This window comes from Podarcis gaigeae (assembly GCF_964106915.1).
Source record: "Podarcis gaigeae genome assembly, chromosome: 4".
Taxonomy (NCBI): domain Eukaryota; kingdom Metazoa; phylum Chordata; class Lepidosauria; order Squamata; family Lacertidae; genus Podarcis; species Podarcis gaigeae.
This window is the reverse complement of record NC_139677.1, coordinates 36,528,995-36,552,054: the sequence shown is the minus strand read 5'-3', so window position 1 is coordinate 36,552,054 and position 23,060 is coordinate 36,528,995. Positions and strand designations below refer to the sequence as shown.

Here is a 23,060-nt window from a genome sequence, read left to right as displayed (position 1 = left end):
ACCCTACAGCTGAGGGGGAGGCAGTGAAGAGGCTTTGTGCAGTGTGCCCTGCCCTGGCTTGCTCCGCCCTCAGGTGCAGGGCATGTACGCTGCCCCAGGCACCCAAGCAGCTAGCCACACCGTTGGCTGGCCTGCCATGAAAGAGTGGCAAACCAGAATCTCTCTTGTTGTTGGATCTCACCTGAAATGTAAGGGAACTCTCCTATCTTCATGCAAGTGCTCAGTGCCACCTGTTTCCAAACACATTAGCCCCCCCCCCCCCCGAATCATAAAACTGTGAAGTACAGCAGAAGATGGTGTCCAAAACTATGGCTTGGTTATCTAGCAGTGAGTCACAGAAGCCTTTTGGATAGGTTTGTAAGCAGGGGCACTGGGATACCTAAGAAACTCCATGGCTGAGTTGTTCAAGATATATTTCCAGTTCAGGTTCTTCAGAGGACTTATATTTGACACCCATAGTCACTTAGTAAAAAAGAAGCCTAATCTATGCAACTTTTAAGATCTGTGAGAACAGATTATAATTATCTCACACTATTTGCAAATATTTCCTATAGTCATTTCCTCTAGATTTTCATTTTTGATACAAAGCTATTCAGTAGTAAAGATCAGTCCTAGAGAAGTACTGCTGTGGTTTATATTGGTAATAATTTGATCATACCCTATGTTTCCAGGTATGGGATTGAGCGTTAAGTCCTCTGCTGCTGTTCTGCTCTGCATCCTCCTGCGGGTTTCTCAGTCATGGGCACCATGTAAGTTAAAATCTGACAAAATGAATTTTTAGCACAAATACCAGTATTAACAACTCAGTATTAGCAACCATATAAGCCTGGCATGCTCTGGTCCATGGGGTCACGAAAGTCGGACACGACTAAACAACTAAACAACAATTAGCAACCATTCACTTTATAATGTACAAAAATTACAAAGAATAGAATGAAATTTAGAGCTAAATCAATTGTAAAGGTTTATTTGAACCAAGTCTTTGTACCACTAAATGTCAGAGGCAAAATTCGTAATGTTCAGTATAAAGTACAAGCTCAAACAGTATCGTATATGTTACAACTTTCAGGACAGAACACAATAGTTATGCAAAAGTTACGTAAGGTGAAGACCTCATTACAACTACAGAGATCTGTAACATGCAACAAAGATTTTTCTTTTAAAAATGTTAAATAAATTAAGTGTTTTCTTATTACTTGGTTTTCGGGTGGGATTTTTTTTGCATTAAAAATTCTAAGCAGCATTACTTATAACTAAAAGCCACAGGAATTTGTGTCTTTTGTTTTCTGGAAGTAGTTCAATAAATGTAATTTAATGTTATATCCATGGTCTGGTTATTCTTTTTTCTTTTAAATGAATTCTAGAGAAAAACAACAACCTACCATTTAAAAATCACGATTATGATGGGAAATAATGATCTGCTAGTTAATACTGTACAAAATTACATGGATTCCCCCCCCCCCATGCTTTTCATCTGCAGTGTGGGATTTTTTGCCATTCTTCCTTTCACATTGTCTTATTATTCGCTTTGTTTTCAAGGTCTATACCCCATCAATCAATTTAATGGTTCTGAAGACGTCTTAGCAGGTAATGATACAAAAACAGAGCTCTCAAATATATTCCTCTTAATCTCCATGCTTCAGCAGAATAGGCTTCTCTTTGGTCTTGCCATTTTAGGACAACTCGCACTTGGACCTGAGCATTCATTCTAGCAGGGACAGGGAGGAATAATCTCTCAGCAGAAGATGCTTGGACATTCTTATTGTATTAAGCAATATTAACCTTGAGCTGTCAAATAATATTGTGTGAAAATGTTGCATCAATGGCACCTTGGAAGTCCCTCAAGGCTAGAGAAAGAGGAGCATGGAAAGTGCAGTGCCAAATAGGAAGAAGAAGAAGAGTTTGGATTTGATATCCCGCTTTATCACTACCCTAGGAGTCTCAAAGCGGCTAACAATCTCCTTTCCCTTCCTCCCCACAACAAACACTCTCTGAGGTGAGTGGGGCTGAGAGACTTCAGAGAAGTGTGACTGGCCCAAGGTCACCCAGCAGCTGCATGTGGAGGAGTGGGTAATCGAACCCTGTTCCCCAGATTACGAGTCTACCGCTCTTAACCACTACACCACACTGGCTTTTTCTGCTGTGGTGGGAATGAAATAAAGCAAAGAGCTTTTGGCAAATGGTAATTACTATACTTAGTGAAGTACTTGACCCTTTTCCGGGTGGTCTAATGTATGCAAGTTGTCCAGTATATGCACTTAAGCTTGCTTGGTTATTTTCTAGCCTTATACGATAAATCCAAGCCCACAGTTTCTCCTTTTTAGTACTGAGAGGTGCAGCAGAAACATGTATATTTAGAAGATCTAACTTGAATGAGACTGATAGCCATTTATTTTGCAGATTATTTTAAACAATTACAACCCTTCATCTTTGCTAGATGGTTGCCCAGAATACGAAATACAGAACGTCAATGGTAAGAGGATGGAGATTTCATGGCATGCAAAAAAAAATTTTCCAGGCAGGAACATGACGATGTCTTATAAGTAAGTACTGGCAAACAGACTTTGGATTTCTAGGTTTGAATGCTGGGAATTTTCAAGCAAATTGGTCTATAAATGCACCCCCCATTCCCTTTCCTTTCACTCCCTTTAATCCAAAGGAACTAAAGCATGAGATAGATAAGATTTTATATTTATATTCTGAACTCAAGCTGGTGAGAACATTGATCTGGCTTCCTTCTTATTGCACATATTCACTGTCCATTCCATATTGTTTGGAGGCTACAAATAGCTTTTCTGTTTGGTTGTTGGGAGAAAGCTGTATTCTCAACACTTTAAAAAACCTACAACCTATGGCCAATTCTGGTGGCCAATTCTCAATGTGACTGTTGGTTTCACTGGACTTTCTTGTAGCATGTGTGGCTCGGTGTAATATGCTTAAACCATCTTACTCCGGTGAGCAACCTGGCCACTGAATTCTGCACCAGCTGAAGTTTCCGAACCGTCTCCAGAGGCAGCCCTATATATAACGCATTTCAGTAATCGAACCTTGAGGTTACCAGAGCATAGACAACAGTAGTTAGGCTATCCCTGTCCAGACAGTGGCATAGCTGGGCCACCAGCCAAAGCAGTTGGAAGGCACTCTGGACCACTGAGGCCACCTGAGCCTTGAGCAGCAACAAAGGATCCAGGAGTGCCCCCAAGCTATGAAACTGCTCCTTGAGAGGAAGTGTAACCCCATCAACAGCAGGCGACCTCCCACCCATTCAGTCTAACAGTGCCTCAATCTTATCTGGATTGAGTTTCAGTTTGTTGGCTCTCATCCAGTCCATTACTGAGGTAAGACACTGGTCCAGCACTTCCACTGCCTCACCTGCAGATGTAAAGGAGAAATAGAACTGAGTGTCATCAGTATACTGCTGACAACAAACTCCAAACCTCCAGATAACCCCACCCAGCGGTTTCATGTACAGTAGATGTTAAACAATGTAGGGGATAAGATTGAGCCCTGCGGAACCCCACATTGAAAGTTCCATGGGCTGGTTCCATCCCCCAAGCAACAACTTCTGGGAATGACCATTCAAGTAGGACTGGAACCACCACAAAGTGGTGCCATCCACCCCTAATTCAGACAGTCACTCCAGAAGGATAGTCGGTGGTATCTAAAGCCACTGAGTGGAATATAGAGCCTCCAGACAGTGCAAAAAGTACAAGAATAAATGGGTGAGCTGCTGGAATATGTCACACACAACACCCCTCTCTCCTGGCTGGTGGGGCTTTTCATGCTTTCTGGCAAGCTGCCCGTTGAAGCTGCAGAACCAGCAGAGTAAGGCTATCTTGGAAGAGGCAAGACTTCTTGCAATAACCTTGCTATTCCCTCTTCTTGCTTTAGATGTCAGCACTGTCTTTTGATAACTTAGCGGCAGATGAGCCCTGTTGCTATAGAAGACAAGCATCATTGTGCTGGCTGAACTCTCAGAATTGTAAATACCCAAAACAATAACTTTACTTATTTAAAACTGCAAACTGTTGTAGAGTGAAGCTGTTAATATTGAAGTGGTGGAAATTAAATAGATGGTCAAAACCAGTATAGTTGAAAATCATGTTGTCCCTACCCCAAAGGAACAACACATGACTTGTAGTTGTCAAATCCTGTCAATTGCCTTGCTTTTTGGAAAAAGTGTTTCAAAGGAGGCCAACTAAACACTACTGCCTTCTATTATTGAAATAAAATAAAATAAGTATCTTACATTTCATGGACAGGACCTGGCAGGACAGGAATCTGCTCTAGAGTGCAAAGGGCTAGGCAAGGATTATCCCCTTTAAGGCATTTCCAAATATCCTGATTTTCAATGGAAAAGGTTTTTGCCATCTTATTGAGTATGATTATTTCAATTGCAGATTTGATGAACAAGAAGAGAAGCAGTGCATTGAATATTTCCATGACCAAGGATACAATAGTGGGTGTCTGTTTCCTACTGAAGGGAGATATCTGCACATTTACATTAGGAATCCAAATCAGACAGAGGAGGGTTACTTTGATGAACAAGAGAGCAGCAATTTGTGTAAGTTAACAACTATTATCACTCTGGCAGTAACCTTTTCAGGTGTGAGTGCCTCACTAGGATTACAAAAGGAAAAAAAAGGGGAAGCAACAGCAATTTGACCTCTTCAAATTCTGCTTAGTAAATATCTGTGTAATATTATTATTATTATTATTATTATTATTATTATTATTATTATTATTATTATTATTATTATTATGACATGGGTGATGCTGTGGTCTAAATTACAGCCTCTTGGGCTTTCCAATCAGAAGGTCAGCTGTTCAAATCCCCGTGATGGGGTGAGCTCCCGATGCTCTGTCTCAGCTCCTGCCATCCTGGCAGTTTCAAAGCATGCCAGTGAAAGTAAATAAATAGGTACTGCTGTGGCGGGAAGGTAATTGGAATTTCTGTGTGCTCTGGCTTCCATCATGGTGTTCCGTTGTGCCAGAAGTGGTTTAGTCATGCTGGCCACATAATCCAGAAAGCTGTCTGTGGACAAACGCCAGCTCCCTTGGCCTGAAAGTGAGATGAGCGCCGCAACCCCATAGTCACCTTTGACTGGATTTAACCATCCAGGGGTCCTTTACTACTTCACCTCCTCCTCCTCCTCCTCCTCCTCCTCCTCCTCCTCCTCCTCCTATCCCCAATGCTGCCTAATTTCAATTTTTTACCATTTTTGATGCCATTTATATGCAGTAGTACCTTGTTTTTCATAGTACGGAGAGCTGTTCTGCTGTTTCTACCTTTCCACATCAATCTCTGTCTGGGAATTCAGTATTGTAGAGGATTCTGATTAATGTTCTAAGGCACACACTCAGGTAACACAGAATGCTTTGGAGTTTCACTGTGACAAATATGACTACCATATTCGGGGAAAAATCTATGATGGGGACAAAGTGTCTTTCCAAGAACCTTGTGTTCTCACACTCCTTTTCAATGAGGGACTGCCTTTCATGCTTTCAAAGAACCCAGGAATCCCCAGGAATCAGTTTATAACTATCATACACAACAGCATTTGATTCTCGGTATGCAGTAGTTTTTGCTATCTGACTGCATTTAAAAGTGTTCTCGCCACATATTTAACCTTATATAGCATGCAACAACATGCCATAGCAGTTATTAGTTGACTGATAGCTTATGTGATTTCGTATTTTGTTGTTATTTGAGCAGGCTTCAATCATGAGATGCTAACAAGTCCAATGTGTTCAATTCAAACATTTTGTAGCTAGACTGTGTAATTGAGTGTATTAATTTTATCTTCACCAGTGAAGCCCAACCCACCTGAACACGTTACTTTCCAATGGGCAGATGACAAAGTAACTGTGCAGTGCAAGGGAGTTGACAAGGAACATTGTTTTCGCTTTGAACTTCAGTACAAAAGCCAACTTGACAAAGATTGGCAGGTGGGTAGATAAGTGCAGCTTTGCGTTGCAGAATGGAAACCTGGAAAGAGACTTTTTCTTTTGCAGTGCAGAAATAAATGTGGGTGTTTTTTGTTAGGAGTTTTCCACCACATCAACATAGTCTCGAATCAATGAATTTGAAACTCATCATCTTGGGTTGCCAGCAGCAAGAAAGAAGGCCTTGACCCTGGCAAAGCTGAGATGTCCAGAATTGCAAATGGACCGCTGAGGCCCACATGTGGAAAGTGTTCTGATTATTGTGCAGATCAAATCTCCTGCATTTGCAGCTTGGAACTTATGCAAGACACAGGATGCAGGGAAAAGAATTATCTGAGCAAGGATAGACTCTCCAATTTCCCCTATTTTCCAGGGACAGGCCCAGATTTACAGAAGCCGTCACGGTTTCTGATTAGATCCTGGACACCCCTATTTTCACTGGAGAAATGTTGGAGGGTATGGAGTTATGTGACTCCTGATCCAATGAGATACAACCTTTAGAAGACATCTGAAGGCAGCTCTGTACAGTGGTACCTTGAGTTACATACGCTTCAGGTTACAGGGGCTTCAGGTTACAGACTCCGCTAACCCAGAAATAGTACCTTAAGAACTTTGCTTCAGGATGAGAACAGAAATCGTGCTCCGGCAGCACAGCGGCAGCAGGAGGCCCCATTAGCTAAAGTGGTGCTTCAGGTTAAGAACAGTTTCAGGTTAAGAACGGACCTCCGGAATGAATTAAGTACTTAACCCGAGGTACCACTGTATAGGGAAGTTTTTAAATGTTTAATGTTTTATTATGTTTTTATATCTGTTGGAAGCCACCCAGATTGGCTGGGGCAACCCAGTCAGATGGGTGGGGTATAAATAACAAAAATTCTCATTGGAGAAATGTTGGCGGTTATGCAGTGACATCACAGTGTACTCTAAATTGATTGCCAGTGGACAGTTGCTCACATCCCCCTCATCTGTGTATTTTGACACACAGTCCCAATTATCTGAGTGGAACTTAATTTCACAAACTGTGCTTAAGGGTAGCTGTGTTTAGGCAACTAAAGATCTGATAATTCCTTGGGGACTTTATGTGCAAGAAAGCTGGGGAAATCCCGGAGTTGCTACTTCATTGTTCTAATTCATATGTTGATTACTTCCTCATGGTGTACAAGCTTCTTTCTTTCAAAGCATTGCCAGTATAATGAACTAAGGGTTGTATCAAACTAAGTTCGTCATGTCCATTGATTTCAATGGGTCTACTCTGTGCAAGGCAAGCATAGGATATAACCCTGAGATAAGAAATGAGGGGAAAAATAAAGAACAAAATATGATACAAAGGGATGTAAGATGAAAACCTAATGCTTTGTTCTTCAAAAACAGAAATGTGGAAGTGATCTACTGTATTGGATCTACTGTATTGGATTTTAAAGAAACTCTCAGTAGTCTATGATTCAATATATATTGTTTAGAATTGTGGTGCAAACAATTACACTACAAGTGAGTTCTAAAGTCTGAAGACACAACTCTTTTCCTAGTACTGATATTGGGCCCCAACCAAAATATTCCAAAAGCCTGTTAGAATAGCCTAGAAAATATACAGTGACCAAAATTATTAATGACTGATACTCTTGCTGTTCAGTCTAGGGACCGAGAATGTTGTGAGATTAAAGACCAAGGATTTGATCCAGCGAAATGCTATTCCTTTCGATTCAGGCTGAATCACAGTTGCAGTGTGTTTGCTTATTCCAGTGAATGGGGAGCAGAAACACATTGGAAAAATGGCAGCTCTGTAGGTAAAAATAAAATAAAATGCACTGCTACTGTAAATCCTCTTTCTGAAACTTCTATTTCTAGATAATGCTAACATGCAGACCTACTTCTTGTCATTTATTTAGTGTTCAGGGTATGCTGTCTTATATACAGGGTGCCCCCAGACTGCCACTCTTCTGCAGTACGGATTCAAGCACATATGTTTTAGGTTTGCACAATTAAAGTTTTATTATTATTATTATTATTATTATTATTATTATTATTATTATTATTATTATATTCATACTCCACATTCTGTCACCATAACACAACAAATCCAGTATTTTATTTGATTTTAAATTGTTTAAGAACCAACAAGTTACCCTCCCCTGCCCTGCTGTCAAATCCCCCCACTCCCAAATTAGCAGTGATAACAAGGCAATGACAAAATCCCTTCAATGATTCTTTCCAGGCACTGAGGAGTCTGGGAAATGTAGTTCTCCACTGGAAAGTTGCCATCGCAGTATTCTGGGGGCTGGGAGGTTTTGCACAGACAACTCCAATGAAACCATGCCACTGTACTGCTACCTTACCATTTCAGGGTGCGTTTTGGGGAAGGGTGTCGGAAGTGGGGCACGCTTTAGGGCAGTTGAGGGAAAACTTTGATTCATCACATATTGTGGAACTACAATCCCCATCAACCCCAGTAAGCGACTATAAAAGTCAAGATCCAAACTGAGCAGAGTTCTCCCATAACGGTCCCAAGCCATATTTCCAAATGCTACAGCACTGAGGGTGATTAGTCAACACAGGAATCTGTTTTCAGTGACACCCCAGTGGCCCATTTCACAACTGTGAAACAGCAGAGAATTGGACATAGGACTTTAAATGAATTTCAGTTGATATTCTCTCCAGACAACATTTTGTTATAATATATTCCTTTAAAAGCATTCATTAGCTGGCATCAGCACATGTACATGACACCATATTTCCTATTCCAGTATAGTCACGCTTTCTGTTGGAACGAAGAAGGTTAGTTATATAAATGACAATATAAAGAGCTAAATGACAATATAAAGAGCTAATTTTTATTCACAAAGCAGAAAAATCTCATACCGGTATTCTTGTATTCTTTCATCTTAGCAGAAGGGTACTTCAGTGGACAACACAAAATTCCACATTATTGTGAAATGTAGAAGCTTAAAATAATGGTGGCCTAAAGATTAATAGTATATATTATTCCATTTTTTAATAATTGCTTTTCGAAAGAAAGAGTTGGCCAAAATATGCTTTAAAGAATCTGATGTTTCTTTTTTAAAATATACTGGAAAACACTTTGAACTTTTTTCTTTTTGTCATTCCTCAAAGATTCCTGTGATATAGATGTCTCTGAACCCAAATCAATTACAGTAATCCCTTTGACTTTGGTGATGGCTGGCGTCCTGGTAATATTTGCCCTTCTGTTGTGCGTTTGCAGATGGGAAAGGTAAATGCTGCTTTGTGCACTCACAAACCTTTGATCAAAATGATCAAAATGACAGAACAATATTTGTGGCGGGAAGGCCTACACATTTCAGGGATCTAATGGGTACAGTGTGCATTTTGAGAAAGGATGAACTGCACCTATCCACTGGATCTTGGCTGGTGGAGATGAGGATGATCAAGGTGTGGCAGATAGACCTTCAGCAGTTTACTCCCCCCCCCCCCAGGGAATTTTACTCCCATGTTACAGATTATGGGATGGAATGTTTGGAATTTGCTATATACAGTTTATTATGTGGGTCTTCCAGGTTTATAATTTTGAAAATAGTAGAGAACGAATGCATGGGATCTGAGTCAGAGTGGGGCCAACTATGTCTTCAGGATTTACTGTGTAAATCCTTACCGGAGAAGCTGTGTGAAGTTTTTTGTGTGTAGGTAAGAATGAACAGATTGGATGGGCAGGAGCTGAGCCTGAAGGCAAAGAAAGGGTGGAACGCTAGAGAAGATTCAAAGGAAGCCCTCTGGCCAACAAGTAACATAATAGTCACAAGGTGGTACAAGAAGTTTATGTAAAGTCTTCTAGCCAATCAGAATATGAAGTGGCTTCCCTTCACTCATCCTGGATAAAATTAAGGATTGGGCTCATAAAAGAATGCATGAGGAGCATCGTGAAACCATCTTGGCTAGCCCCACCACCAATAGTTGGAGAAGGCATGCCTCCACAGTTTGGCCAATGTGTGAAGGGGTTTTGTGTGAATACTGATGTGTGTGCTTAGAGTCCTTTCACATGCCAGCCGGTCGTGGCATTGCAGCTGCATGTGTTGGGGGAGAGATGGATAGATAAACTTTATTTGCATTAGCCAATGGCCATAGCAACATAAAACAAGCAATATATACAAATAAAAAAGACAGCAATGGGTAAAGAGGGCAATCAAATGACCAAGATTATCGTTCAGATAGTGGCCCTTAATCTCATTGCACCCTCGATAAACCTAGCAACCTTTGCTGTTGTCTGATCATTTTGATCTGATAAAAGAAAGAACAAGAGAGCCAGTGTGGTGTAGTGGTTAAGAGCGGCAGTCACATAATGTGGGGAACCGGGTTCGTGTCTCCGCTCCTCCACATGCAGCTGCTGGGTGACCTTGGGCCAGTCACACTTCTGTGAAGTCTCTCAGCCCCACTCATCTCACAGAGTGTTTGTTGTGGGGGAGGAAGGGAAAGGAGAATGTTAGCCGCTTTGAGACTCCTGAAGGGGAGTGAAAGGCGGGATATCAAATCCAAACTCTTCTTCTTCAATGTGGCCTCAGATAGGCAGCCTGGGATGGTAAGTAAGAGTGGGGTAATGATTTCATTCCTCAGATAAAGGGGACAGGACAGGAGAACATGAGCCACTGTTTCCTGTTGAGGGAGAGGTAAGCAATCCCTGGCATCTCCAGGTAGGTATGAGAGACTTCCCATCCAGAACCCTGGAGAGCGACTAACATTCGGTAATTTTGAGCTAGTTGGCTCAAAGGCCTGACCCGGATTAAGGTAGCTGAGTATAGTCCTAAGTGTAACCACCCTTGCACATCTTTTTAACATGCTGTATGGGTGCGTGTATCTAAAACCCCTCTTTTTAGAACAGCATTTGCAGTGGATGTAACTTTTAGCTGTCCATTCTTCCTTGGCAAGGAATCAGTGCTCTCTCTGTGCTCTGGAGAAACACAACAGACTCTGTTTATCATAATAAATGGAAACTTTACTAGTAAGAAAATATTACTGAGTATGATGATTTTGTGATGGAGCCATTTGATCAGATTGTGGTGGATTCATATATGCAGGGTCAAAAATCCTGTTCACTTTCAAAGATGTTTGTCCTGGTCATGATGAGGGAGAGTGAAATCCTGAACTTTTGGGCCAAGTTTGTCCCCAACCTGACTTTAAGTGTAAGGGAAGTTGCATGCCTGGTTCTATGAAATCCCTTTAAATGAACTAGGCTCTGACTTTAAGCTCTGAGCCTGGTATATTGTCTGTCATCAGCTGAAAGGTGTCATTCATTCCCCATCCCATTTGCTATATGTGCCATTAATTTTTAGAATAAACTATTTTCCCTTCTTTGTTTTTAAGCACCCTTAAAATTATCTGGGGCATAAAATGTCTGTTTCTGCTTTTATTTAAATGCTGAAGATCCTATATTTAATGTCTACTTTTCGAACACAGCTTTTCTTTTTCTTTTATGGTTTTTTATTGTAATCATTTAAATTATTTCTTTTTTTTACAGAATTAGGAAGATCCTAGTGCCTGCTGTACCAGACCCCAAACATCTATATTCTGATTTATTCAGCGATCATAATGGGAACTTTCAGGTAAAGCATCATATTTTTTCCAGGTTTCTTTCCCTTGTATTCTGATTTTCTTTTTCTCAAACTTAGTTTGATCCCTCTGAAATATGCATGCATTCTTGTGTTCCCAGCTGCACATTTAGTGATTTTTAATACCCCAGAGAATATGTGACTATTGAGAGGAAAGCAAATCTAGAATCATGGTTTTATCTTGCTGCAACAAAGACTCACATCTTTATTAAGCCTAATAAAGCAATTACCAATTACCAAAAAACACTGGATCAATATTTTTCAAGGAAGTCTAAAATACTTTACAGATGTTGCAGTTAAAGATTTATTTTTTACAAGATTTTGTACTTGCTCTTTATAAGTTGCAAAAAAGAAGTAAACATTACAAATGTGTAAAGCCACAGAAACTTTAAATATATTTAGAGAGGTTGTAAAAAAAATGTTTTGGATTGAGGTGATAAAAATTGAGAAGATTTCAGGACATAAATTAAGTACAGACCCCATAGTCATACTAGGAAAATTAAATGTTGTTAGAAAAGTTATAGGAAAATGGTAAGACATTGGTACCCAAATACTGGAATAGAAAACCGCATCTTGAAAGGAAGAAAAAATGACATCTGGTGTAGAATTTTAATGCACAAAGTATAATATTATAAGAAACTGTAATGAAGAATTCAGACTATTGTAGTCAGCCCTCTGGCTTGTGTTAATGAACTGGAAGTTGGTTTTACATCAGCTGAGTTTATCTAGTAGGAAGAATTTCTGCTTAAGCAAATGATGATATCCACATTTTTAAAGGAATGGATTAGCAAGACACAAAATGTGCTGGTTCAAACAAAGATAAAATATGATGATGATGATGAAGAAGAATGTGCAATTGAAGAGGAAGAAGGAAAAGATTTCCAGGGAGCCAAAGTATAAGCCAGAGGTAACATTCTTGAAATCTGCACAGTTCCCTCAAAAAGGAGAAGAAAGAACTTCAGGACCCAGGTTTACATGGAGTTTGCTGCTCATATGAAGGGCTCGTTCACAATGTCACTGTTTGTCCAATGGTAGAGAGGGCTTATGGCGCCCCTTCTCTGTACTGTCTTGGCACCTCCTCTGAATGTATGAACTAGGGCACAGAATATGTTTTCTCAATATTGTTGCATGCCACCCTAGTCTCCAAATGTTGTGAGACTCTAGGGGTTCCAGGTGCTTACTCAGGGTTCTGTTTCCTCAAAACCGAAGACTGTTGTTTCTTTAGGATATATTGTTTATTTACACATATGTACAACCTGAACCTACATTGGAAGGACTCATAGCATTAGCATCTCAAGAGAGTCTTGCTACTCCCATCACCATAGCCTTGGATTCAAGCAGAGATCAGGCATTGCTCTGTCTCTCTGGCTTCCCAGCCCTCGCTTCCAGCTTAAAGCTCACATAGTTCAATCTCTAACTGTTTTTCTTTCTAACTAACAGTTGTGGGAGGTGGGAGGCACCCATGTGTACCTTAATGGTCTGTACTTAGGGGGCCAGTACACCATGAGGAAGCTAGTCTGGCTATTCCAGGAATTGAATCCACGCCAGATCCAGGAATTGGAAGGGGGCTTGGGTATACAGCCTACCTCCCACAAATGCATAACACTTTGTTCCCCCTCCATGATGTTATTATGGTAGGCAATCAAGAAGATACTGAAGGGGTCCAACGTGTACCAGAACTTCAGAGTCAATGCTTGTTGTACAACCGCTGAAGGCAACATCAACAGGTCGTTCTTGCGATTTCAACCACCCGACTTTGCTCACATGCTTATCTCCGTCCTCCTTCCACCGTGTCCTCTGTGTCATCTGTGGATCCTCTGCCAAGAAGACTTCTGAGTGTCAAATGCATATTAAATAACAGTGAGAAATGAAGTGGTAGATGACATGTAACTTGGGTAGATGATATGTACATAGCCATTCTAGAGGATGTTGAATGATACTCATATCACACATCATAAAAAGAAATAGCCAATCAATGATACTAACTCAGGGAGACAATGCATAACCGTTGCCTGTTCTTTGTTGTTTGACTCACATTGTTGTTTCAAAATAAAGAAACAGACATATCCTCTTCTTTGGTTAATAGAAGGCTGCCTCCATTATGCAAAGACTGTCACATACTACATGTCTATAGGGTGCACCAAGTTACAATGAGGAGTAAAAGGTTTACGCAGGGTGTAGATATTCAGCCATGCCTAAAACATATCCCTGTGCTAATGATTCCAGTCCTCAATGAGCTTTGGAGTAGACTGATTGGTATATTTCTGAGTTCTTCTCTTGTAAATTCATCTCAATACTAATGAGGTCTGAGATCTTCTTTGTTTCTCCTGTACTGCACTAAATGCAAGAAAGCTCTTCCCTTCCCACCTTTCTGCCTTGAAAACTGTGAGATGTAACTGGTCGCTAATATAGAACTGTCTCTCATGTAGAACTTTAGCCTGTCCATTGCAGAAGCTGGCTTTTCATCTGGGAACTGGCAAGAAGAGGCAGAGGGGCCAGTTAACAATGTGAGGAATCCATGTTAGTTTTTGGCATTATGCCAAATTAATGTGTGTACACACAAGCACACCCTTACACATTACACCACACAGATGCGTACTTCACATGTTCAGCACATGGGCACATAAATTATGAAGACAGGTCTACCCAGAGAAGGGCATTAGAGGACGGGCAGTTCATGTTTATTTTTTAATAGTTTTTATTACTTTTTTGGTTTTACAATTTAGAATACTCATTTAAACATCCTTAAAATATCAATGACTTCCCTTCTTCTCTTTCCATGGTTCACTTTGCATATCATAAATCCCTGCATATTTTACATAAACTAAACCATTCAGTATTCTATTATTACATCAATCAAAACCTATTTACACTGTTGACTTTATCTTAATGCTGCCAACATTTTCAAGTGTACCCAGTTTCCCCCTATATATTCAATAAACATTTTCCAATCTTCTCTAAATGTATGTTCTTATTCTCTTATTCTATATGTTAAGTCTGCAATCTGCGCATATTCGATCAGCTTAAGTTGCCTCTTTAGTTGGGAATTCACTCGCTTTCCATTTTGGGGCTAACAAAACACAGGCTGCAGTAGTGGCATACCTAAATAACCTTTTTTGACACCTAGGAATTTACATCTGAATTATCCCCAACAAAAAGGACTCTGGATTTTTGTGTTTTTATAACTTTTTTTTCAATCCATTATGGTTTATTCCCAATACTCTTTTAACCCTTTTACAGGTCCAGTGACAGTTCATGTTTAGATCAGGGGTAGCAAACCTATGGATCACCAGATGTTGTTGGACGTGAGCTCCTGTGGCCTCTGGTTTAGATCCTCAACTTCTAGAAAATAGTCAGGTTTGGGTTGTCAGTTTGCTAAAGGAAGAGAAGTTCAAAGCTCACCAGCAGTCACAGAAAAATTACATTGTTCAATGTCCCATCAGCATCCAGATGTTGCACATGGTAGAGGGCATGATCATGAAGCCAACTGAATGCATGGACTGTAATAAAGCACAAGATGGTGGTGATTTCAGAGGTTTATATGGTAGTCTCTAAGGACTTGACTTGGTCACAGTCTTCAGTAAGAACAGAGTATGAATTGCAGTGATGCTCTTTCTATGCATTGGCTTATGTGTCATTCTTGCTTTTCCATATGTTAATAATTTGGCTTTTAAGCAGATCTCTGTAGGCAGAAGCTTTGTAACAGAATCTTTGCCTCCAGAGAAAAAACTATAATGTTGCATGTCTACAACTTATCAGACCACACACACATGCTCAGAGGCAAAATACACAATAGTAATAGCAGATGTTTAGCTGTATTGCTTTAGCTCTGATAATGTGGTCAAGTGCCTACGGGTATTTTGGAAAAATGAACAGCAAAGAAAGTCCTGCATTGTTTTGTCTGAGAGTCCTTCACACTTCTCACGCACATTAGTTTACTAAGTGAAATCAGAAACCGTACACGAGAACCTTACTTTTAGAATTGCACACGTTGGCAGCATCCAATTTATAATGGATATTTAATTTAAGCCAAATGTCTGTGTACCATGTACAAGAAGGGAGCTGTATTACTGTGGATGTCTCCATGTGAACAGGTCTCCATGATAAGATTGAATAGTAACCAAAACACATAAGGCAGGAGTGAGGACATGGTGGCCTTTCAGATGTAATTGGACTCCACTGGCATCAGTCTGTCTTGAGAGACAATGGACGAATGCACCATTGGGAGTAAAGTCAAACTGTTGGAGAGTTGCAGCACTTGCTGTGGATGTAAAGACCAATATGGGAGATAGATGTTTCTTACAGCTGGGGCAGATGAAAACATCTGCTTTCACTGCTACAGATGCACCATGGCATTTTTTCTCTCTGTGCTCCTCCCAGTGACCATTTTTCCTATGGCCACTGCTATGAATACACACACACTGTCTGTCTTTCTAACTCCAGGCACTGCTGTTGTCTGCAAGCGCTGAATGTTGCCAGCCTTCATGTCACATTTGCATACATCTTTATAATGCAGAATTGGTCTGCCGGCAGGCCTGGTGCCTGAAGCTAGCTTCCTGTAAAGGAGTCCTACACTTCCCATAATCCCTGCTATAGTTTCTGGTCTCCTCCTTCTCCTCCTTCTCCTCCTCCTCCTTCTTCTTCACCACAGGCTATTATGTGACTCATTGAGAGCCATCTTGGTTGTAAGTTGCTTTGGGTTGCCTTGGGCAATATAAAGTGTCTAACAAATTTAATAAGTACCGTAACAATAATAATATTTCAGGGTAAAGCACCCAATCCAAGACGTAATGCAAAACAAACGCACAGCAACAAAATTCTGAGGCTTTCTGGAGCCTGCCGTTGTCTGTTTAATTATAATCTTTTGATTAAAATAAAATAAAAAACTAATCTGAAAGTAAATTTTCTAAATGTTTCTACTGTTTTATGTTAACCTAACAAATGCTAGAGGGGATCAAACACAAATAAGGGGGTTAAATACTGAGACCCCAAGATGACCCACTCTTTAAAATAAGTTGGTAGGATGGGTGTGAAACAGCATCCTGCCCCCCTCCCCAATCACTCCTGATTTACTGTGCAGAAAGCCAGAAATTATATTATTAGATACCAAATGCTGTTAATATTTAGTGAGCTTCAAAATACAATTTTTGAAAACAATTTTTAGAAGTAAATTCCTTTTTTTTTTTTTTTTTTTGCCAATAGCCAAGGTCCATGTAGGATCCTCAGTGAGTCTTCATATCCCTTAGTCCTCCTTCCTTCTTTCTCCTGAGAGCCCATTCTAGTGGGGAGGTATTTCATGCACATAAAAAAGAAACTAAGTCCTAGCAATAGCTTCCATGTGATCATAGGAGCTGCCCAAGGGCAACGCTGGAGGAAAGCAACTTTGATGTTCCAAATACCTAATCTCAGACCACATGGACACTTGCCCCTGTAAAATATTAAACACAGACCCTTTTGATCTCACAGTATAAGACTAAGTCATAATTGCTTAATACATTTAAAGATTATCAAAATAAAAGTAAATGGAAACATACTATCTTTTAAAAATGTCATTAGGCATTTTTACTTGTTCATGTTGTTATTGAAATATTCTGTGGTGAGGCCAGTACTTCCTTCCCCTCTCCTCCACCCCTGCCCACTAATCCTGTTAGGCGCAAGATATTCTGTTGCTTATTATTTTACTCGACCGGATTTTCTCTACGCAAACGTAGGCCATGATCTTGTAAACCTATTATTTGGAAGCAGTTCCGCTGAGCACAACAATGGGACTTGGCATTGATGCAACTGTTCAGGATAAGAGAATAAACCTCAAACTCTAGAAAATACATTTGTTCAAACCAACTAATCCAGAAAATAAGGAGCGGGGAGAGGCACACTGACAGATGAAGTAGCACATACCACAAACAATGTAATACTGATCCATTTGAAATCAAGTCACATGCTTAGGATCTGGGGACCATTTGAAGTGCAAGACCCTGAATACAAGCATGGACTTCTTGGGCTGAGGTTTTATTTGACAATGGAGATCTGTATAATGGCTACTTGTAACCTAATTTAGTCCATTCAGCATCGTTGGAAAGGGCCATACTGCAGCTCTGCGACATAGAATTTGCGTTCCAAGCAGAAGGTCCCAGGTTCAATCCCTGGTATCTCCAGGTGGGTTAGGAGAGACTCCGCTCTCAGTTCTTGGAGAGCTGCTGCCAAGCGATGTAACCTTGGCCCAGTATACCTGAAACTTCCTAAGGAGATGTTCCATTTAAACATTCTCAGAACCAACAGAAATATTGAACAATGACTTTAAAATACTAGCAAAAATGTATAAGATATTGTTAGAATGGTGTACAAAGGATGAAGAGTTAAAATCAGTTATGATTGATTGGGCCAAAGATTTAGGACATAATATACAAATGGACGATTGGGAAAAATTATGGAAAGAAGGTTTAAGATTTACTGCATATACAACTATAAAAGAAAATGTGATGAAAATGATGTATCAATGGTATGTAACACCGGTAAAATTAGCGAAAATGTATAAGACAAAGTAATAAATGTTGGAAATGTAAAGAAAAAGAAGGTACATTTTATCATATGTGGGGGGAATGTAAGGAAGTAAAAAGCTTTTGGGAAATGGTTTATAATGAATCGAAGAAAATGTTGAAATATACATTTGTTAAGAAAACAGAAGCATTTTTATTAGGCATTATAGGTAATGAGATAAATAAGAAATAAAAGAAGTTATTTTTATATGCAGTGACAGCAGCAGGAATATTGATGGCCCAGAAATGGAAACAGGAGGAGCTACCTACTTTAGAAGAATGGAGAACAAAAATGATAGACTACGCAGAATTGGACAGAATGACAGGAAGGATCCAAAACCGACAAGATCAAAGATTCACAGAAGATTGGGAAAAATTTATTGAATATTTGCAAAAATTAAGTGATAATCAGATTACGTTTGTAAGGTTTTTTTTTAGTTTTTTTTATTTTATTTAAGAAAGATACACATGCCATTGAAAAAATACACATACCAAAGAAAAAATATACATACCAAAGAAAAAATACACTTACCAAGAACGAAAAAGAAAAAAGAAAGAAAGAAAGAAAGAAGAAACAAAAAGAAAAGAAAAAGAAAAATGTAAACACTTACAAACAATAAACTTCCATCCAACTCGATTTAGGGTTATATAATCTTATACAGTTTGTAAGTTTTAATGAAGCGCTGTGATGGGAAAATGTTATAATAAGCATTAAAATGGGATGAAGTTCACAGTAATAATATTAATAACAAAATAGAAATGTGTAAAAAGTTAAAATATGAAGGATTTGCAGACAAGTTGAGGGAAGTTGAAAAAAGAGAAATAAGATGTAACCAAGATGTATGGAGTGTATAATTCTGTTTTGTATTTGAATATATATATATATATATATATATATATATATATATATATATATACACACACACACACATTCTCAGAACCCAGTGCTACAGCAGCGACCAGTGTATGCTGCTATTCCCAAGCAGAACCAGCACCAACACTTGGGACAGGAGCCAAGGTCCCAGTGCTGTAGCAGGGCACACTCCAGGGCCTCCTTATTGTGTTTACTGACCAGGCATTCCTGGAAGCTGGATGCAGCCAGGCAGAGAACCAGGCAGAGAACTACAGTGGTACCTTGGGTTAAGAACTTAATTTGTTCTGGAGGTCCGTTCTCAACCTGAAACTGTTCTTAACCTGAAGTACCACTTTAACTAATGTGGCCTCCCACTGCCACCACGCTGCTGCTGTGTGATTTCTGTTCTCATCCTGAAGCAAAGTTCTTAACCCGAGGTATTATTTCTGGGTTAGCGGAGTCTGTAACCTGAAGCCTCTGTAACCTGAAGCATCTGTAACCTGAAGCATCTGTAACCTGAGGTACCACTGTATTTGACTTTTAGAAGACACCTGAAGGCAGCCCTGTTTAGGGAAGTTTTTAATGTGCAATGTTTTATCGTGTTTTTAATATTCTGTTGGGAGCCGCCCAGAGTGGCTGGAGAAACCCAACCAGATGGGCAAGGTATAAATAATAAATCGTTGTTGTTGCTGCTGCTGTTGTCAATACTGAGCTAGATGAACCACCGCCCTGCCCTCTACCTGCACCTCGGAGTGGGCGTGTCATGCAAGGCTGGGCTTCTGCGGTGGCGGCAGCCTCACCGCCTCTTCGCATGCTCTCCAGCAGCCCCTACAAATGGCCTAAGAGAGGAGGCCAACAGCAGTGGTCATGGAGACACTGTGGAAAGGCAATGGAGAGGCAACAGGATGCTCTCTGACAACCACCACTGCTGCTTCTGGCACCGCTCATGATAAGCACTGGCTCATCTTCCTTCCCAAGCTCGGTGGTGCTGGGGCTTGTGGGGGGGGGGAATAGGGATATTCTAGGATCAAATAAGAAGATGGGGTGGCTTTCATATTTCTAGGACTGCCCCTGGAAAATAGGGACACTTGGAGCAGATGCACATATACTAAAAGAAAGGATGTAAGTTCTTTACGAAACTAAAGTGTACTTGTTTATTCTTTATACTAAAAATGTCGTGCTATGCAGTTTTCGTGCTTGACTATCAAGCTCACTAATGGTCTCAAAAGCAATATATTTGTCCTAAGCATTCACAGCAGCCCCATAATGGGCGCTCTAAGTATTCAAGCCAGCTCTAGCTTTTGTCAAAACAGATTCAATGCTATACAGATTGATGAAGACCAGCACTGGCTGAAATGCAATATGAGGATGCTAGTATGCAAATAGACTTTTTTTTTTTAAGAGACTGCATAATATTTACTGAGCTTCTTGATTAAACAAGTTGGCTCCAGGTCAGGCTGCACGTTAATATGCCCAGGGTTGTTTTTGCAGCATGGGGACTTCTGTTTTACATGATGTTTCACCCAGAAAGAAATAAACAAGGCCTGCTTAGGAGCGCTGTAACAAGCTGCGTCGTTGCCTTGATTCACCCCACCCAAGAGGCTGGAGCAGAACGACTGCCAATTATGCTGGGTTGAAAAATGTCCGCCAAACAAATGATAAAACACCACAAAACTTCCTTTGTGCACGTGAAGCCATGTAATGAAGTGAACCAGCACAGTTTGAAAACTGTAGCGACAAGCGGCAACAAATGTTTGCGATGGATGATGTGATTAAACACACACGCACATATATAAAACACAAACTGAATAAGCAGTCTGTTTGGGAGGAATGAGGCTCCAGGGCGACTCCTGTTTATTAAGCTCAGCTCAGTGTCTCTGTACTGGGCAGAAGAACACAGATATCCCAAAGAAACATTGGTCACTGCGATTAAACGGCAGCAACCAAATTATTTCTAGAAGGAATCACTATATTATCATTGAAGGAAATTCTAACCAGAGTCACATTCACACCATTCATTTGAAGCACTATTGGACCACTTTAACAGTCATGGCTTCCTCCAAAGAATCATGGGAAGTGTAGTGTATGCCAGTTGTGAGGAGAACTTCAACCAACTACAATTCCCAAGGTCTTTAGAGGGGAAGCCGTGACTGTTACAGGAGGAAGCGGGGGACCAAGGATATGGAGACAGATGCAGCCTTTATCCTGGCAGCGATTACCATCAATGTGTCAGCAGCAAGATACCTCTGGGAACACTAGCACAGCACACTTGACAAACACCGTTTGCAAAGAGAACACGGCACCAGCCCACAGGAAATTAGGACATCATTTAATTTTAATGGATTTTACAGCCCTTCAGCCATATTGCTTCATGCACACTGATGCACTCATGCCTAGTGTAGTGTGGGAATATGTTGTCTTCCCCACCCCCACCCCACCCCCAAAATCATGCCATTTTGCTAACTATTGGACCCACAGACCTGTTGGGATGGTTCTATCATTAGGCAGAAAGAACCAACCACTTCAGGCATCAGTTACTGGGAGGCAGCTATGGCAGCTCTCTGAATGTCCCTTCTCAGCCAACAGCTGTTCCCTTCTGTTGGAGGACAGAGCTGGGTGTACCACACAGCCTGTCCTGGGCTTCCTACATTAACTAAAGCAAGAGTCAACTGCCTCCCCGGTTGGCATTGGGAGGCAGTGCAATCTTGTCCTTCACCACAGGCTCAGTAGTAGGGCTGCCATATTCCAAATAGTGAAAATCCAGAGAGAAAAGTTGTTGAGCTTGCAATTCTAGAGCTATTTTTATGGATAATCGGCAAAAACGACATTGCCGGCATGGGCTGCTATACGTCCGGATTTCCCAAGCCATTCTGCCAATTTCTGCCAGGACACTGCTGCCGACTGCAGTATTTCGGATCTGTCTGTGAAATTCCAGATGTATGGCAAACCCTATTCAGTAGATCTTTCTTCTGGGAAAGCATGCAAATGATTAAGCTGAAAATATAAGTGCCAGGCACACAGTTCAGAGCAAGCCCTTCTGCAGTCAATGGCCTGTAGGATACAACGTAAGGAATTGTGCCACTCCTTTGCATCCACCTCCTATGTGGCAAGCATCTGGTCAATTCCCTCTTGCAACATAGCTTAGCCAGGCTCCCCAGGCTCATGCAAGATACAGGAACAGTGCAAAGGGCAAGGCAGCAGCCACCAGCACAAGATCACTGACTCAGTCATGCCAACAGTGGGGCTGGCACACTTGAGTTCAAGAAGTGCTGCCGGAACCAGAACATTTTTTTTTTAAGTTGCACAATCTCCTCTTCACCTTAACTGTTTCCTGCAACCCAAAGATAAGAGCTTCAGAAATAGTCCCTTGAGGACTGAAACAAAGATCTGATTCATAATTTCCTTTTGAATTGCCTTCAACGAAACCACAAATCAACCCACACCCTTCTCTGTTAATGTTGATCTGCCAGAATATCATTGGGTGGATCTGCTCTGGGGGAAACAAAAGAACCTCACATTTAGCAGAAGGTAGACAACAAGTAAAGTTCCCTTTGGAAGTTCTCAGTTTTAAAGTTCTCATTTTAAAAGACACTGGGGAGAGGGGAGACCCAGCATGCCAGAGCAGGCAGCTTGCAACCTCACAATTATTCGAGATTTAAGACTATGATAGGCTACTTTCAAAGAATATTTGTGAGGATTTGTGGGCTGTTGAGAAAAACAGGTGGCCTATAGTCCCTGGACATTATTCCTGCATTATCTCAGTCTGCCAGTCAATGCTAGGTCTCTGTCATTCCTGAATTTCCTGCTCTGAACTGTGCAAACAAGAAGCTTGCAGTGGTCCTTAGTAAATCATGGTATCTTGTGGCCTAACCTAACAGGCACGAGCCATTCCTGCACCCACTGCCCTGCTTTAATAATTTCAGATCTTCCTAAACCTTTCCACCACCTTCTCAAGAGCTCCCCAGAATTTCAATAGTAAATAGACTTGGTTCATACGAAATGCTAAGCTAAGTTAGAAATGCGAGTTAGAAAGCATGTTGCTTCCCCCAAAGAATCCTAGGAACTGTAGGATTCCTACAGAGTATAATTCCCAGAGCCCTTAACAAACTACAGTTCCCAGGATTCTCTGGGGGAAACCATGCATTTAAAGGT

The 23,060-nt window shown here is 40.7% G+C and overlaps 1 protein-coding gene across 2 annotated transcripts in view; it reads left to right on the top strand.

The window, feature by feature from the left end:
* CRLF2 (cytokine receptor like factor 2) overlaps positions 1–14,481 on the top strand; it is a 49,603-nt gene extending 35,122 nt beyond the window's left edge. Inside the window, exons 2-11 of one of the 2 annotated variants that reach the window (XM_083734527.1) lie at positions 672–749; positions 1,540–1,587; positions 2,438–2,543; positions 4,401–4,564; positions 5,813–5,949; positions 7,577–7,730; positions 9,055–9,172; positions 11,429–11,513; positions 12,297–12,426; positions 13,158–14,481. In XM_083734527.1, coding sequence (XP_083590653.1) covers positions 674–749; positions 1,540–1,587; positions 2,438–2,543; positions 4,401–4,564; positions 5,813–5,949; positions 7,577–7,730; positions 9,055–9,172; positions 11,429–11,513; positions 12,297–12,419 — 1,011 coding nt within the window. In that variant the 5' untranslated portion in view covers positions 672–673 and the 3' untranslated portion in view covers positions 12,420–12,426; positions 13,158–14,481. The remainder of the gene's footprint in view (positions 1–671; positions 750–1,539; positions 1,588–2,437; positions 2,544–4,400; positions 4,565–5,812; positions 5,950–7,576; positions 7,731–9,054; positions 9,173–11,428; positions 11,514–12,296; positions 12,427–13,157) is intronic. The other variant, XM_083734528.1, reaches the window with a different exon arrangement.
* The last annotated feature ends 8,579 nt before the right edge of the window (positions 14,482–23,060 follow it).